Source organism: Sceloporus occidentalis, unplaced genomic scaffold (genome assembly GCF_023333645.1).
Source record: "Sceloporus occidentalis isolate IW3139 unplaced genomic scaffold, rSceOcc1.0.p SCAF_42, whole genome shotgun sequence".
NCBI lineage: Eukaryota > Metazoa > Chordata > Lepidosauria > Squamata > Phrynosomatidae > Sceloporus > Sceloporus occidentalis.
This window is the reverse complement of record NW_028317022.1, coordinates 649998-669733: the sequence shown is the minus strand read 5'-3', so window position 1 is coordinate 669733 and position 19736 is coordinate 649998. Positions and strand designations below refer to the sequence as shown.

Here is a 19736-nt window from a genome sequence, read left to right as displayed (position 1 = left end):
TGGTGACATTGAATTGTTCTACTGTATAATTGCCCTCATAAAGTACACTCTTAACAGAACGGTGATTTAGCGAACACTCTAGATTAGAATGCTCAGAAGGTAACAGGAAGTGTTGGATCTAGAAATGGCATATTTTATAATTCAAAATATATACAATCACCATTACAGAGATCAAAACCACTCGGCTTGAGTCATGAATAAATTGGGTAAGTACTTAGAGTCTTTACTATAGGGACCGTGAAAAGGAAGAGGCCGAGATTAGATTCTGCAGAATTCCCTCTAAATAAAGCATAAACTTTCAGTGCTGTAGAGCTAAATTACCTTCTATTTTTTTGTTGCTTAAGTTGTAACACTGTAATCATTTAAGTAAAACAATTCAGAGGATTTAGTTTTTATTAATTTTCCATGGCTTTTGTCTTATTAGGCAAAAATAAAAACAAACACCTTCATTTGTCACCGATGACAGGTCAATGCATATATGCTGCATGACTTCAGGGGAAAAAACATAGAAAATGGCACACGTAGAGCCTATGATAAGTTCTCATTTTTCTTCATCAGTGTCTTGCAGTGAAAATCTGCAGGAGAGTGTGAATTCATTAGTACGTGTTCAGATCTCTCTGATTAAAGCCAGCCCACTCAATCCTGACTTTTTAGAATGCTGTGTTTTAGCAAATGTTCTAGCAAAAAAAAGTGGCAAATCATGCTTGATATTGTGAATAATGGAGAAACACAGCTGTAACTGTTCAAATACTCAGCTAAAACGCACCAATATTCTGCCCAAATTATCAACTATGCACTTCCCTAGGGGCCCCAAAATTCTCACACTCCCTGGTACATTCATGAATAATTCAGCTCTACAGTGTATCTTGTAGGCAGATCTGATTATAAATATATATATATATATATATACACACAAATGTGTGTGTGTGTGTGTGTGCGCAAATGCTCCTCTGCAGGTCTTAATCTGGCACTGATCCTGTCCAAGATCCCAGATCAATTAAAATCCCATTACATTTGCATATACATGATCAATATACTAGAAAGGTTACATTAAATCGTTATCATGTATATTTAAGGTGCAGTCACATTTTTAAGCAAAGTTTAGCATTGTACGAGAGGGTCTAAGGTAGCTTGCTATACGTATGGGCTTCCGGTACATTGCCTACTGGGTAGCATGCAGGCCCCGGACCTGCCATTAGGCAACCCAGGCAAATGTTTACTGCCATTCTTCCAACAGATCCAGTCCTTCAGTGTGCAACCACCAGCTGGAGACACAAGGTTGCGCGCTGCAAGAGTGTTAAGAGCATGGCATGCGGCCTTGTGTATCCAGGAGGCGGCTGTATCTACATTATTTATCGGCTGCTGGCCTTAAAGTGCCAGGATAGATTTTAATCATCAGCCTGGCTCTGGTAGAGCATAGTACGTGTTTGGTCGGTTTTAAGATGCTATATAACTTGGATATTTGGCTTGCCCTGCAGATAGAAGGCTGCCAGCTCTCCAATGATAAACGCTGTGTTTTCTGGCCAATGGATAACTGAGTAAGATTTCCCAGTGACATGTTGGCTGATTTGCAGATAAATATGGACAGTGAAGTAAACATAGCTGGCTTCATGACCTCTTAAAAAATGGCCGTTCTACCTCCTCAACCTTCTACTGCAAGTTCAGCAGGAAGTGGTTACATTTACAGTAAAAAGGAAAAAAATGAACACTACATACAGTTGGAACCACTGGGTGCTACATAGAGTTTAGTAAAACATTTTTGAGGCCAAATCTACCCATTAAAAGAAAACTATTTTCCTTTAAAAATGTTGCATAGATTCTACCAATAATGTTTTTAAGTTTACTTCGTGGAAAGGTAGACTTGTAGTATATGCCTATATGCTTTAAGATGTGAATTTTAGCTTTAGAATAAAATATCTTACATCTTGCAGATACACATTTATGTTACAGTACCGTGTATACATTGATATTTAACGGACGCCTGCTGCAAGGGTTTTAGTAAGCAAAACTACATGCAAAACCACGAGGAGTCCAGTTGCTAGGCAACACTTGTACGTTTTGGTTTTTAGTAAAAAAAATTAGTGATTGTGCTTTATATTTGAATTAGTTGTAGCTCGGACACAATAAAATAAATTATGCACACATAGATAACCAATTTTAACCTCTTCTGCCCTTAATGGCGTTACACCTAAGACAAGTTAATGGTTTCTATGGGAACTATTGTTGAGGTCCCAAAATTTGAAGTCTAGTGCAATTATATATAAATGTAAGACATCCTGTTAGCCTCATGTTTACATTGAACGAGAGGCCCGGATTGCCGTACAGAGAATCCTTCTGATCAGCAACTTCTTAAAGTGTCACATAGTAGTTTAAAAAAGAAATCAACAAACTGGTAGCCTAATAAGCCTGCTTGCTATTATGTCATCAGTAGTGGGAAAAAAATGTGTGTCTGCTTGTTGGCAGTTAATCTGTACATGGATCAGTTGCCTGGCATGTAAGAAAATGTGCCATATCAAGTGGTCCCGGTGGCATTCCGGGTAAGTGATGCCTGGGTGCAGTATTTCTTTGGGCCCCCCATAACAAGCATACATACTAGCATACAACTTCTTTCTAACACTGTACACTCAAGTACACACACTCATTCTTTCTCCTGCTCCTTCTCTCCATCTCCAAGGCGCCACTAACCGTGGGTTTACCCCTGACACCATACGCTGGCACACACACTCACGATGACACCATTCACTGACAACCACACACACGTGCTAACACCAAATACCAACACACACACTCATGCTAACATCATACAATTACATATACTTGAACACTATACATTAACAGACTCACACGCTAAAACCACATGTTCTTGCAAATGGATGCTAACATCACACACTAATACACACTCTAACACTACGTGAAAAAGATACTGCTTCACTTTAAGAATTTTTCATTTTCCTCTTAGATACATGCCCTACACCCATTGTGTGTGTTAATGTTGGGTATGCCTGTAATCATAATGCATTTAATAAAGAATTGATAAAATAGTGAAAACCTTAACACTTAACAATAAACAATAAATTTCCGTTTATTTCCGGCATTTGCTAAAACAATTCAAAGTTGTTTTTTTTCTGGTTATATACATTTAATCTGACATACACAGCAGTACTTTTGTAACAACTATCACTGCTAAATGCTTTCATTTCATATTTCCTGTGCCACCCATTAGTGGTCTGATACTCCCCCCTTTCATCCCTATAAAGGCAAATTATCTAATATGACATTAACTTTTTTCAAATGTATTATCATTACTAACAATATATGTGTCACTGTATAGGGCCTCCTTTTTGTTTCTGCTGTTGATATTCTTTGATCTTTTAGAATAAACTATGTGCTACAAAGTGGGGCAATTTTGATCTATAAATCAAGGACAAGACATAATAAGAATATCAAATTTATAATCTTATAGATGCAGTAAATGCCATCCTTATTTACTGGGGACTTTCCCCTGTTGACACTTAAAGCAGTCCTATATAGCTTTACGGGACAGCAAGATCACTGTATTTCATATTCTTTATTGGCTAGTCAACGTTCAAAATATATGTACAATTATTCATGTTTTATTACATTGCGACCGTTTCACTAAGATGACCGGGTAAAACCCAGGGGAGCAGAAAAACAGAGCAGATGTGTAGGGATGATTCTGATAAATGCCTCTGTGGATATGGATTTAAAAAAATATGAATTAAAAGGACACATCCAGCTATATGCATTTCAGTACATATGTGGCTGGAGTGTACCTCTAAAGAACTCTAAAGAGATGGATGTTACTGTTAGAACATGAGACTTCTGCTCAATTAACTACTTCACCAGCTGCCTCTACTAAAAGCGGGAAGTGCTTCCTTCACTTTAATTCTAGTACTAGCTGGTAGGAGCCAATTTAAGCCAATTAAACGTATACTACATGAACACTGTGCAGTTAAATGAATGGAAGCCCATGCAAAAGTGACTCCAATATGCATTAAAACAAAACAACTATTTTGGGGACAAGACTAATAGGCATCAAGGGACAGATAATTGTCTACACTAATGTACTTTTTGCAACCGTTAGAGCAGAAATACCGAGATACTTTTGAACTGTATTTAACCCTTGTGATTGAAAATGATTCAGAAAACATGTGTAAATACTGAATAAGTGGACTGACATCTGATCACCCTGCATGTAGTTCACATTTTGAATCTAAATAGCGTTGACCAATTAAAAAAGAATAATTTATAAGTTATTCTCATTCAGAGAAAAGTTGGTCTGGTTCTACCCCACCACTCACTCCCCACCTCTAGTCCTGACCAACTCATGACTTCTGCATCTATCTTTCAAAATCCAGCAGCCCCTTAAACTGCAACATAAATGCAAGAAAATATTACAAATTAGTCCCATGTAGTCCTTTCTCTTTCAGAGAAACAGAACCTGACGGCAAATCGGAACTGTGTAAAAATGTAAAGATTAGTTCTTGGTCTCGTCTTAGATTCACGATGGGCATATGCCTATCTTTCAGGTTTTTGACTACGACCACATGTTCTAACGTTTCTCTTTCTTTGAAATTATCGTCCCTCCTGTACATTATTAAATCTGTTTAAGTATTCAAATATGTCTTGAATTAATTACCTGCATAATTAGAGTCCTTAGGACACTGAATTCACACGCATACTGTATATGCAATGCTGTAGTATAGATGCTCTGTTACCTCTCAAATATGACTTCATTAGAGTTCAATTGGGCATTAGCAGAGCTTTTGCATACAAATGAGTTTGTGCTCTGTTCATTAAAGTGCTATATTACGCATTGACAAACCTTCAGTCGGAGTATCCGGCAATACATTCTCACCTGCTTCCCACATGGTTTAAGTTCAATTACGCAGAGACTTTCATCTCCGCGAACAAATGCAGATTAGGCCACGGTTCAGTTTGGAGGCTGAAGAGTAGTTTACGATCACCAGTACACCCTATACAAATAAAAGCATTAGCCTCATAACAAACCTTATTTCTCTCGACCTGGGTAGACCCCTTTTTATGTTTTACATTCACATGGAGAATTACTGATTCCACTAAGTGAAAGCTTCATTCTGAAGAGTCTTTTGGTGTATAAGCAACGGAGACATGATGTTCTGTAAAGGCAAATACTGTTCATCTTCATATTTATTAAATAGTGGAACTTTAGGGAGAAACTATAGTAGCTGGCCCTTTTTGGTCTGGCCCTGGGCATTATAATCTATAGGAAAAGGCATTATATTTGACCATAATTAGTTACTTGGTCCTGGATATAAATATATGGTCAGGCAGGGATGTTTTGAGGACCAAAGCAGTTTTCTGACTTTAGTATCAGTGGTACTGATTATTTTCCTTATTTACATTTTGATAAAACTAAACAATAAATTATTGTCCCATCCATGTTTAAAGGTGCTATTCATGTCCATTGCTGAAGTTAACACTTTGCATAGTAGAATACGAGTCTAAGTGGAAAACCACCTTTAACATGGTGAATATTTATGTTAGTCACAAATTCAACATTCTCTGTTACAAAATCCATTTTATGATTAATAATAACACATTGCAGCTCACAGAATGAAATACAGTGCCTATGTTTTGTTCCCAGTCACTCAGCCTTCAGGGGCTGTATACAATGTACATTATATTTAACAACCTCTTATTGAGTTCAAGGATCCCATGGGAATGAAGAAGAATGGCTTTCAGGTTCCGTGTACAACATTGTATATCGTACATGCTAAGTATTTCTCCCACGTTTCCTGATTTCTAATCTAATACTTTGCCTACTACTGATAACCCACCTTTCTCAGTTGTCGTACTTGCTTGTCAAATCCTACTATCTTTTGCCCCAGGCTCTTCTTATGTTGTTGATAGACTATTAAAGTTGCGCATTCCTTTTGATCTAAACAGAATAAATTAACATTGGGGAACGCTTCACTAAACCTTAAGCAAATTAGTCACATTTTCATGTTTTCTGTACCGTTGGAGCAGCTGTCTTAACTTCCTGTTCACAGAAATTGGATGGATTCTGTTCCCTATAAAAGGTGCTGTCCACCTACTCTTCTGAATTTAAGACCTCTGTAACTAAACACAGCATTCCTAGTACTGTTAAAGATATCATTTTAAATCCATGCTAAATTTTGTCTGATTCATAATTATTACAGGGAACACTTGATTGGCATGTGATGGAAAAGCATGCACTAATAGGTGGCTGCCATGAAAGCTGGAAAAGCTTCTTAAAATATGCCACATTTTTGATGTTATTCAACATTCACCAGTAAAAATTAAATAACCGATCTGCTAAGGTTTATTTGCATAATGTACTAAAATTATGGTTTAAGAGTTAAATGAAATGAACGTACGTATTACTGCGTCTGTATGCTGTAATTACCTGTGTCATATTAAAATTCATTTGGAGGTCCTTTTCTTTGAGGAAACAGAACTTAAAATAACATGAAAAAGGTAGGCGCAGCACTTAGAATCTAGTTGCAGAGATGTGGATAAAAGTAATTACTGACTGCCTCTTAAAATGTCCCAGAGGGTTTAATGTGAGATTCCTATTCATCACAAACCAGCATTAGCCGATGTGTTGATTCAGATGTAGAATAAGACTCCTTATGACAAAATGGTTAAAAATGGTAGCTTGACCTCATTAACATGACTATCACTCAGCTAGTTTGCATACCTGGGACCTCTCTGTGTTTGACACCGAGTCTCCGGGTGAAGTTTTGCTTCCCAAATTCCCTGTGTCACTTTCCACCTAAATTATTTTTCTTCTCTAGACAGCGGAACAGCATTCGACCATGTCCACTCCACCACCCACTTTCTCCTCCATTCCCAGTCCATTTAAAGCAAAGGACAGAAAGAGATCTGAAGTAACACTAATTTCAGGGAGATCCTGCAGGGCCCTCCAAGTGCTTACCCCTGTCCGAGTGAAGCCTAGTCAGGGAATTTACAGGGTTTCCAGTGGGCCATCTTGCCTACTTCTGCAGATGCCCATGAATGGGAATGTCGTACCACAGTTCCTGTGCTGTAGAGCTACAGTGAAGTAAAGGATAAACTTAGTTATATAATTATTTTGGCATGTATGCATTGCATACACACCTCAAAGAACAAAGGCTTAATTAAAATATTAAAACACAATAGGCAATTCCATGTTCTCGGTTTCCTTAGACCATTAAAAAAAAACATGTTCTCATGTGTTCATGAGGCCATTATGTTAAAAGCTAATGATCTCTGGCCTTCGGGCCGTGCTGCAAATGGTTGAAAACAGATGGTGTTAAAAGGCAGAGGGCATAGTATTTTAAATACATTTGGAAAAAAAGACATTAAGGACATTAGAAACATTAATGTTCACATTTATTTTTATAGATCTCTAGTCAATATATATATATGGTTCTTTATTTTTAATCCATTGCCACATTTATGCCCCTTTTAAAATGTATTCATACTTATAATACATAGACATACATACATACATACATACGTATGATTAACACGAAAGTCAAGTTCTATGTTTCTCTGCCCTTTCCCATACTGTGATGCCTTTTCTTGACATTGTATATTCCTCTAAAGACTGCAAACTGGAAAACCATCCATTCCAGAATATAATCTTGTATATGAAATGAGAAAGGGTATTTGATGGTAAATTTACACACACGTGTTTACAATTAAACGCACTTACAGCGTCAGTTTACTGTTACTCAAATAAATAAAGTACTTACCTGAAATAGAATCTGCAGCTCTGCTTTGACAATTCTTGACACTGATTGGCTGACTTTGGCTGCTTTGTGGTGGAGCACATTGCTAGGGGCAGGCAATGGGGCAAATGCATGGGGGAATTCTGCAGAATCCTCCCATGCATTTCCAAGGGGGGCATCATGAAAATGTAAAGGGACAGCACAGCTATCACATGCATTAACCCCTTCAGTCCCCTATAGACGAACAGTAATGACCATAACAAAGGCAGCAAGATGCCTCTTAGGACATATGTACATATGACTTGACTATTTTGCAGAGGCAGCCTGGACTCTGTCTCAGCATTGCTGACTTCCTGCCTACAGATTGGGAATAATGGTGCCGCTACATGGGGTAATATGTATAGGATAGACGTAGCCCTCTTGAACATAAAAACAACAGTACAGTTACCCTGGTACAAAACCAGAGGGCAGATCACGTTCTCGATGATCAAGCCCCTCTGGGTGTCCCGCTACACAATGGGCCAATTACATGGGAGATCGTTGATCCCTCCTACTTATTTATATATATATATATATATATATATATATATATATACTTGTGCTGTGGACTTCATTAAAAGGCGCTGGGATATAATGTCATTTTATTGTACTTGGGATGCCGACTGCGGAGGGGAGGCTGAGGCTGTTGGCTTAGGGAAGACACAAAAGAAAATATGTCACTGGTAATAATGATGTTTTATGCATTTCTACAATGTAAAAAGAAGTCCCTACTTTTCCTAAACAAAATGATGTTTATTTTTTTGTGTGTTCGTCAAATATAGAAAAGGGGAATTATGGCTTAAAAAAAATCCCGTCATTAGGGTATTAGGTATGTAAAACCCCCGGTACTGAAAGGGTTAAAGTGAACGTGATGTCTGGACGGTCCCTTTGAATGCCTGATCTTCTGTGTAACAGAATCATGAGCCGATCATGAGTGTGATTAGGAAAGCTAGACTGCAGAGTGATCAGCAAAGATCTCAGAATGAAGGGAAACAAATGTAGAAAAAAAGTCACGCAAACAATTTAGTATCACTTTAATAAATATTAATAAATAACATAAATAAATGCTAAAAGAGAACCCTTGGTGATATCATAATCAGAAGTTCTGTCTAGATCTCTAGGGTATAGTATCTCTAGAACATTTAAATATGGAAAAAAGTTTTATATAATAAAAGTAAATAAATAAAAACTGACCCACAAATAATTTTGCATCTGGCTTCACAAATCCTAGGAATGCCACTGCATGTTTCATTCTCAACTGTAGTTATGGGTAGTACATTAAATCATTTTATTATGAAATTATGATTAAATAATCCACAATGCCATCCGCTTTGCATTTACAAGATGTTTTGTTCTTATTATAATTTTCTTGAAATTATTTTAGCTACTTTAAAAATAAATCTGAAGTAAATATTAAATAAAAGCACAAACTACCGAGATTCCCTTAGTTGGTTAATCATGTATCTTATATATATATATGTCCTGATGAAAGTCAGTAATGACTGAAACGTTGACTTTGAATAAAATGAAATTGTCTATTTAAAGACCTGGAGTGCTGACCATCTTTTTGAAAGTGTTTTATATATATATATATATATATATATATATATATATATATATATTTCTGAGGTGCAGGAACTATATGAGTTCATCTGGTCATATTACAGGTTAAATCCCATGAAGTATATGTTACTAACCTGTCTTATCCCATCACCAGACACAATATCAAATCTGCAGTATGATACTGATTAAAATGCCATTAGGGCAAAAAAAAAAACTTCAGGCTTCTGAAGTCAGTACAAGTGAAACATGGTTCACTAATGCAGCCTTAATTCATTTTGTTTCTGCAGAGAAAGCAAGCTTACAATGTTGCTCCGGGAGTCTTTGGGGAATATGAACTGCCGCACTACAATGATAGCTCACATTTCGGCTGCTGCGGGTAACTATGCTGAGACCTTGTCCACTATACAGATCGCATCCCGTGTGCTGAGGATGAAGAAGAAGAAGACCAAGGTAAGGGTTACTGTGAAGGAATAGACTCTTGGCAGTCAAGTGCTAGATTACACCGAGAGCTACAACAGATTGTTTGACTGAAGAAATAGGATCAAAGTGTACGTGTGTTAGAAACTCTTTGTTTTGTATGAGATGAATGTGTTGGAAGTCAGCAGGCAGTGTATGCTGCACTATAAGGGGAAGGAAATTTCTATTCACAGAGAATGCACTGGTGCTTTCTGATGTCTATAATAATACATTATTGTTTATTAGATGAGGGGAGCAAATTTATATCAGAAATAAAGGTAGATGATGATTACACGGAACAAGATGAGGTCTGGTACAGAAAAACTGTAAATTTTCATTACTCCAGTAGTGCTTTCTACTTTGTGTCTATACTGCTGAGAAATGTTTCCTCACATGAGTGAGGGTTAGAGCCTACAATTCTATTTTTCAACATTACTTTGTATACTGTAATAAATATCTGAACTTTAACAGGACCAATGTATTGTGGGTAGTGGGAATAAGAATGCACTTTGGGAGAGGCCTCTAGAACTGTAGCTGAAAAAGTTATAGTTTTACCTCTACTGCGAGGCATTGAAGAGAAAAGCCTTTAATACAAAGCCAAATGTTATCAATCAAAAGTATTGCAACTTACCAAAATAATTTGTCTTAATGGGGTGAGTTATTGAATTGAAACTATTGGGCTGAATTTTATCAATTGCCACAACAGGTGTTGCCACCATCCTTCATGTAGTCTTCTTTTTATGCTCCTACTCAACCACCTAAATATCAAGATACTGGTCCATAAAGTGCATTTCTGCAGTAAATTCAGACAATGATATAGCAGTGGATTTCTTACAAAGCTGAGAACAGCGTGTAAGAATGAAAACTGAACACTTTCCAACTAAAACACCCCAGTAATTGATATTTACCGGTCATGCTTATACCACTTGAATGATCGTCTGTGACAATCCAAACAAATGTGGAAGTGCAAGATAAATAAAAATATCAACTTTAAAACCATGAAAATGAGAATTGCTAATATTAAGCTACAAAATACATAGCTGGACAAAAATTAAAAATTATATGCTGCAAGCAGATTTGTACGGAGTGTAAATCAATCATACTGATTTTTAACACAGTCTAAGGGATTATGAATGAGCTTTGTCTGGATACAATTAACAACCAGCTGCAACCTACCAGTCAATGATGTCATATCATTAACCTGACCTTGTATTTTAATACAAAAAACTAAAAACCTTGTATTCTAATAAAATGCTCAATTCATAATTCAGATTTCTGTGGACCAATTTTTGCTTTTATTGGGATTACTTTTGTTTTTCAGTACACATCAAGTTCATCTGGAGGAGAGAGCTCTTGTGAAGAAGGACGAATGCGAAGACCAACTCAGTTGAGACCATTTCATTCAAGGAATGTAGTTGACCCTGACTTTCCTCTTCTCAGCTTATCCAGTGATCCAGATTACTCATCGAGCAGTGAACAGTCATGCGATACAGTTATTTATGTTGGCCCTAATGGAACAGCTTTATCAGACAAAGAGCTGACTGATAATGAGGGGCCACCTGACTTTGTCCCCATAGTTCCAGTTTTACAGAAGACAAAGAATGAATCAAAACTGGAGGACTCAGTAGAGACTGTTGCTAACAAGCCAGAGAAGGATTGTCTGAAGTGTAATACTTTTGCTGAGCTGCAAGAGAGATTGGACTGCATTGATGGTAGTGAGGAAACAAATAGATTCCCATTTGAGGAGGTTCCGGTTCAGTATGGTGGTGACCAAACAACCAAAGCCTTATGTATTGCACCTGAATCTAACAACATTGCAGAATCCAGTAAAGAAGAAAATATTTCTGAGAATCAACATTCAGATAAGGAGACCAGAGAGGGTATGGCTGGCACATCATTTAAAATGCAAAGAAATCAGTCACCAGTACCTCCTGGGCATGTAACCAATACTTCTACCCCATCCTCTCCAAGGAGTGTTACTGGTAGCTGTGGAGCTCAAAATGGACCTTCCCAGTTAACCCAAAATAGCAGCTTACAAGGAAGCAGAGAAAGCCTTAATAGTTCTGGATTTGTGGAAGGAAAGCCAAGAGCAATGGGATCTCCAAGGCTAGGAATAGCCAGTCTTTCTAAAACCTCAGAATACAAGCCACCAGGTTCCCCCTCTCAGAGGTGTAAGGTCTACACACAGAAGGGAGTGCTACCTTGTTCAGCACCTCCACAAACTGGAAATAAAGACTCTGAATCACTTAATGCTGATTCTCTTCCCCAACCAGAAATCCGGACCCCTCCCGTAGGAATGAGCCCTCAGATCATGAAGAAGACACTATCAAATTCAAGTAGCATTTCTGCAGAAGCCACAATTCTCGACCAGCAGCCAAATAATTCAGTGGAATCTAAAAAGGAGGTTCTTAGTACCACCATGGTCACTGTACAGCAGCCTCTAGAGCTCAATGGAGAAGATGAGTTGGTCTTTACTCTGGTTGAAGAGTTAACAATAAGTGGAGTTCTCGATAATGGCCGTCCTACTAGCATCATAAGTTTTAACAGTGATTGCTCTGTGCAGGCTTTGGCTTCAGGGTCTAGACCAGTCAGTATTATCAGTAGCATTAGCGAGGATCTTGAGATCTATTCAAACCCTGCACCTGTTTCAGAAGTCAGCATAACACAGTTCCTGCCTCTTCCAAAGGTCAGTCTGGATGAAAAATGCCAGGAAGGCAGTAGCAGGCGTTCTTCCATCAGTTCCTGGTTAAGTGAAATGAGCACAGGAAGTGATGGTGAACAGTCTTGTCACAGCTTCATTGCCCAGGCTTGTTATGGACATGGCGAAGCATTGGCTGACCCACCAGTTTCTGAGTTTACAACCACATTACAGAACATTAGTGTGATGTGTACTAACAATACTCAGAAATTGGGAATGGACAAATTGTTGGCCCACCCAGAAATGTCTAATGATAGCCAAAGCAATGTTTCTCCCATAAAGAGCTGCAAAATATCATCTTTAGGGAAAACCACAGTCACTATATCAAATACCTCAAGTCTGAATGGCTGTGAAAACTACATCCCTTTGAAGACAAACATTACCGTTTATCCTTGCATCGCATTGAGTCCTTTTAAAACCCAGGAGTCCAAAGAATGTCTGCCAGACATAGACCTAACTGATAAAATCCCACCATCTGTAGATGACAAAGAGGCCAATGATTGTAAAATTGAAAACGTATATGCAGATCCTTGGCTTAAACGTGAAGATGATGTGAAAAGGGACAGTACTAGTTCTGGCAATGGGCAAGTGCCTATGCCCTCTAGTAGTGTACTAGAGCATGATGTGAACAAAAAGCAGAGCATGACAGATAGATTTAGCAGTAGCAGTGGTGAAGGGAGTATCTCACCATTATCCGACAACCTTAAAAGGATAGTGGATGGTTGTGAAATGGCATTAACTTCACATAGCCCCACACATTTAAGTGATTACTCCAGAAGAGGCAGCCTCCAGAAGTTATTAGAAAAGTCTTGCAAGCTGGATGAACAGGACAATATGAATTATAACACTGATAAGAACATTATTGGTTCTGCTCAGCAGGCTTCCAAATCTACATTAGAGAGAAGAGTGGCCTCACCTAAGCATTGTGTTCTCACAAAGCCTAAAGGAACTCCACCATTGCCACCAGTCAGGAAATCAAGCCTGGATCACAGAAATAGAGCTAGCCCTCAGCACAGTTCAAGCAGCCCATCTAAAAATTCACTATCTTCATTACCTAGTCTTCCAGATGAACTTAGTGGAAAGGTAATGGGATTCAACATGGACACTAGAAGCAATAGCAGTAGTAAGTTGTTCAGTGCCAAACTTGAACAGTTAGCTAGTAGAACTAATTCACTTGGAAGATCTAATGGAAGTCATTATGAATGCTTATCTTTAGAACGTGCAGGAAGCCTATCCTCAGTCAGCTCTAAAATGATGCTTGGTAAAGACAGCACTTTGCCAAGATCTGGGAGAAGTGTAAATCGAAGCTCCATGTCATCTCCAACCAACTCTTCATTATCTGCAGGTGCTTCACCTAAATCCAGCCCCTCAAAGATATCTGCAGTAAGTAAGCTTCTCCTTGCTAGCCCTAAAGCTCGTAGCCTCTCAGCCTCTACAACTAAAACCTTAAGCTTCTCCACCAAGTCTCTTCCACAGTCTGTAGGGAGAAGCTCAAGCTTACCTCCTAATGGAAAAAACATGTCTTGGTCCACCCAGTCTCTCAGCAGAAACCGAGGATCAGGGCTTGCTTCCAAACTCCCACTAAGGGCTGTAAATGGGAGAATTTCAGAGTTGCTCCAGGGAAGTACAAGTAGCAGGGGTGTGCATTCACATGGAAATTCAGACTTAGATGAGCATGGCAACATCCATGGAGAAGAGAAACCTGTTGTGCACACTTTGCCCTCACCATATAGCAAAATCACCCCACCTCGAAAGCCTCACCGATGCAGTAGTGGACATGGCAGTGACAACAGCAGTGTGCTTAGTGGAGAGCTACCGCCAGCTATGGGAAAAACAGCACTTTTTTACCACAGTGGTGGAAGCAGTGGCTACGAGAGCATGATGAGGGACAGTGAGGCCACAGGAAGTGGCTCTTCTGCTCAAGACTCTATGAGTGAGAACAGCAGTTCCATCAGTGGAAGATGCAGAAGCCTTAAAACATCAAAGAAACGGTCCAATGCAGGTACAGTATGTCTCTATGTATATCTGTGCATCCATGAATATACAGTGCTTTGCCTTCATAGACATTTCCTAGCTTTCAAAAAAACATTCCCATTTCCGAATACAATACACAGCAACAACTAACCCCTTAGTTGGTTAAAGATGTCTACGCTGTGTCCACACATTAAAGGCCCAATTCTACTAAATCTAGGTTAGTGACTGTTTTTATAAGATGTACACACAAGTCTAAGTCTCCACTCAAATTGCTGTTACAATCTTGCTTCTATTCTAGTTTGTTTCTAGAAATGGGATATGTAATCACAAATTGAACATACAATGATAAGGGTAACAATATTTGTATACCAGTGGAGGGTGAATACAAATTAAACTAAAATACAACAATAATCTCACTGCCCCATCTATTCCTTTGCTGTAAATTTGATTGCTGTTGACATCATTGTGAGCAGCATTGATCAGAACAGCAGATGTGAAGCATAACATTGTAGCTGCATACTATTCTATATCAGCAATCAATATCACAGCACGGGGGTATAAGAAATATGGCATTGGATGAAATGAAGCAATAACATTGATCATGTAGTCTCTGCAGTATTGTAGGCAGACACAGAATTATTTAACATGGGGCAATTATTTTTCAAATATAAAAGCCAATTCAGTCTTCTATTGGGAATCTGTACATTTAGATGATTTAAAGAGTGCAAAGTAAAACTGAAGCTGAAAGTAAGCTTGTTGCAAAAAGGAACACTAACAGACATTACAGACATAATGGCAGTGTTCATGACTTCATACTTGCCTGAAAAACAATATGGTTGCTTCACATAGCGTTGTTTTGGCAATTTTGGCAAGCTACTTGTAGGGCAGCATAAGCCAAGTCTGCCCCAGGCCATAGAGGATGAAAAGGATGCCCCAAGAAACTGCTGAAAAAAAAGGTGGACAGGCCACGTAAATGGACAGTCTGATGCCCCCAACAGCCTCACTATTCATTAATGTACTTTTTAGATGCATTTTGAGTTTCTTAGAAACCTTCTAAATTGGGAAAGAGCACTAGCTGGCACCAGAAGTGCTTAAAGGTACACCCCAATCCTCATATCCTTTTTAATGTATATCATGGCTGAGTGTTATCTTGTAATTAATGGTTTTCCCCATACGTTGTACAGAAGGGAATCAAATTTCTCCTTGGATCAAGAAGCTCTAAAATATTGATTCTATTTATGAAGGGCCAATACTGGCAACTTTCTCCAGCAACAAAAGGTTGAGATGCCCCTACATGCATAAATCAGTGTCAGAGGAGACTTTTCAAGACATCTCTTGGATTTGATTATGTATTATACAGGGTCAGCTAAGCTCCCCTTGCAAACAAAGCTTACTTAGGTTGGCCTTCCATAACACATCACAATGTGATAGAGTTGAAACAGCAATGCTCTTGGAGACTATTCCCCAAATGAGTCAACCCTTTAGTCGCTTATACCAAAAGTGTATCAGTCAGAAATGGAGTGTTTTTTTAAGCGAAACACTGCTTATTTAGCTGAATGAAGGGTAATCAAACACTGATTCTCTTACTGAACCCTAAAAAAAAAAAAAAAATGACTACCAGCAGGGCACATCGATGTAGGGGCTTGGTATGGTTAAAAGCGGCCATTCTCTTTTCCATGTGTCATTTACTATCTGACTTCCAAACACCTTTCAAGTTTTCGATGTTTTATTGTAAGGTCACAGGTGCCCTACGTTGGATTTGTTCCTATTAATCAGATAAAGGATTATTGCAAGCTCAAATCTATAATCTTATACTGTATACATATCAAAGGATCTCTTGACACCCTCTGTCTAAGTCTGTTCCCTCATTCACACCGTTTTATAATTTCCCTTAAGATAAATTGCACTAAATCTGCTGTAACATTATAGCTTGAGGAGGAATTTTCCATTCTCTTTTAACTGCTGAAGCAGACTCCTTTACCTGGCATTTTTAGCCCAGAGGGTGCAATCTCTGACATATATAAACCCATAGCAGTGGTATTTTTAGAGATTTTCTAGTCTTTACAGTACTTTATTATATTCAGGTATGTGAAGATATTTTCAGTATCGGAACTGAGTACTGAAGGTCATTCTTAGTGGGAACGTACTAGTAAAAATACCCCAAACTATTCTTTGGAGAGATGGAAAATCTTCTTTGACTGCAGAGGAAACTCTCCATTTTAGCAAATACTTGCTGTTATTTTATCTTTGAGATTTTTTTTTCTCAAAAGAATCCCCGATCTGACTTGTCTCTGCACCTTCCCACCTCTCATAAGGATCAAGAGGGGGAGAGCTCTGGGAAACCAGCCCTGGGAATTTCCCATGTATGATAATTAGTTAAGACTACGAAGAGAGAAGAAATTTGCTGGTGGTGGTTTTCAGAGTCGACAACACAGTTCTTTTCAGAACCAGAGTTTCAGATGAAAGTAATTTCTCTCTCTCTCTCTGCTAGAGCAGTGAATCCCAACAAGGACCTTAAGACACACTAATAGAGCAGGCGGAAGAAACTGCCACATTAGATTCTCATACGGAGATTCAAAAGTCGGGACAGCTAGTGAAGTCTTAGTTGGAGATTCATATATACATACCAGTATGAATTCATGGGAGCGTAACTACACAATTTCTTTTGTAACTCATCACATTGTCTGACCAGGGGAAGAACTGGTGTTGCATCCGTACCCTATGTAGAATTCTTACCGAGTATACTGGGTGAGCATTTACAGTCCAATAATAAATAAACGTATCACTTGAACTATACATTTCATTATATTATTTTTTTATTTTTAACCTGCAATACAATTTTGCTTTCATTACCCCTCTGTGATGCTTAGAACATAAAAATTATCAGCATACATATGCCCCATTTTCTTGACTGGTTGACTAGTTAAATATTAGCTATAGGCTTCTTTATCCTTTTTGTGATATTCTTATTGTTTTGTTTTGTGTGGTTGTATCCGATACGCATATCTTCAACTTGGTGTGAATGTAAATCAGCACACTGACAGCAGATGGTCTCAGAGGCTTTATAGTGCAACGAGAAGATTGATGCCCTAGGGCAATATTGCACGAGGGACTTAAAGCCACCAACTCACCCAGCCCATCATGTTAAAAATGGGTCTTTTTTCATTGCAGTTAATCATAAAAAAGGCCAAGCAGCTTGAGGAAAGATCACACTCTACTTATTGGTGTTAAGGGCCCCAGAGCTTTCATGTTCCAAGATCCACAATTCATAGTGTTCTACAATTATGCCTGTGATGTACTCATAGCAGGTCATGCAACCCTGTCCAGTTTTGTTTATGACTATTGTGACCAGAAACGCCTGCCATCAGAAATGATCAACATAAATCAGCAGATGTCCCCTTGGTGAAGGCCGATCTGAGGTTTGCACTGAATTATGTGGCATGTCACTGTTTTAAATGTGCCTGCTCTGATTGTAATGTAAGCTTCGTAATCTGTCCACCAAAGTCATGTCACACACCAGAAAAATCTATTCAGAACAGTGCATATGTTTCACACCCCTCTCTTTCTCTGCAAAGGTTTGAAAATGATCACAGTTTGCCCCACCCCCCTCGTAATTAACATACACACTTACACACACTCACTATAGCACAAACACACACACATTACCCATACTGTAACACACACTAAAATGTACTCACTTCATCATACCCCTCTTTGTCTCTCACACCTCACTCTCTCACACATCTCACTTTCCTCACACCTCCACACCCTTAACTTTCCTGGAACCTTTCAGTATAGCTGTGAGCACCTGTGCTTTTACCACAGGGTTGTGTGACCTCACTTAGCTCCCTCTACCAAGAGTGGGTTGTTCCAGTTGCCCCCTGGGGCAGTCCAGCTTTAAAAACCCCTGAGAGCAACTGGGCTGATTCTCAGGGTCTGACTGTCCTGAGCTGACTTTTTAATAATCTAAACTAGTTTAATGATATCTGAGCATCCAAATTTGTGAGGAGGTTTATTGGTATAGTACAGTTGAATTCCCTGCTTGAGTACATACAACTTACTTACAGAATATCTTTATCTTCTAACATGTCATGGATCCTAACATGTCATGGCTATTACCCTTCATATAACGTATGGGAACTCTCCGGGTCTCTGGGTCATAACAGAGAAACACAACTCGGTAGCCATATTGTGACAGCAATTTTCCTCTGTGTGGGGGTTAGCCCTGTACAAAATGTCAGTTGGACCGGCCACCAATGTCAACTGGCCGCCACTCAATGTCAGAGGGACTGTCTGCTGATGTCAGCAGGACCTCCATCCCCACATCCAGAACAGGGAGGGCTAAGGGTAGCTGGAGCCTGGATGTTCCCAGGTATGACATGTAACAATAAAATGTCTGTGGTGGACTATATTAATGGGTTAATATTGAAAGTCATCAGTTATTATTACTTTGTATGCAAAGATTTCCATAGAATTGTATTGTAAATGGTATAATTTCCCAGCCCGAGTACAATACTGCCAATTATGCCATATCCAGAAAAAGATACAGTCTGCGTAGCCAACCTAAAACAGGTGAAAGGTGCATGCTGGTAAATCTTATGTCCTAAGCACAAGAGGCAGATCTTTATTTAATTTTAATTTAGTGGTCTTAATGAGCGTCAGCAATGACAACAGCTATCAAGATAAAACAGCAAGCATATGTCTTCACTGATATAAAGGTTATTTTAAGGTCCATCGGTTGCTATAAATATATAAATTCCTGTCATCACTGGGTGCTGGAGCTGAAGTAATGCATTTGCAGAAGGCTAATGCAGTGAGTTTATTTAATAATGTCAGTAGTTTTAAAAATTTGCTTTAAGTGTAAAAACTTGTTTGACTTTTCACTACAGAGTTTTTACAGCTTACGCTACCCATCAATCTTTGACACAGTCAAGAATTAACCAACCATTTGCACAAGGAAACCAACCATTCTCATCAGGAATCATATAATTCTTGCAAACACACAAAAAATACCTTTCCCTACATAGGCTGATGTGTCTTAAGCATTTGGGATGACACTTTAATTGAAAAATTAAATGGAGTGGTTGTTTTTTTTTCTGCCCGAGCTTGTGTTTGGAATTCTCTTACATTTCCTGAACTCCTCTCCTGTTCAGTTAAGTGTAACACACAAATGTTAAGTGTTTCCTTGCGATTAATGGCAGCGATGACAGCCCTTTCTCTGTATAGACATGTTTCTAGTGAGGTAATTTGGGTCTTAATGAAGGCAG

The 19736-nt window shown here is 38.6% G+C and overlaps 1 protein-coding gene across 1 annotated transcript in view; it reads left to right on the top strand.

Moving 5' to 3' along the window:
• Positions 1 to 19736, top strand: part of LOC149289849 (kinesin-like protein KIF26B) — a 176471-nt gene that overhangs the window by 152952 nt on the left and 3783 nt on the right. Inside the window, exons 11-12 of the mRNA XM_089490123.1 lie at positions 9629 to 9791; positions 11119 to 14497. Coding sequence (XP_089346249.1) covers positions 9629 to 9791; positions 11119 to 14497 — 3542 coding nt within the window. The remainder of the gene's footprint in view (positions 1 to 9628; positions 9792 to 11118; positions 14498 to 19736) is intronic.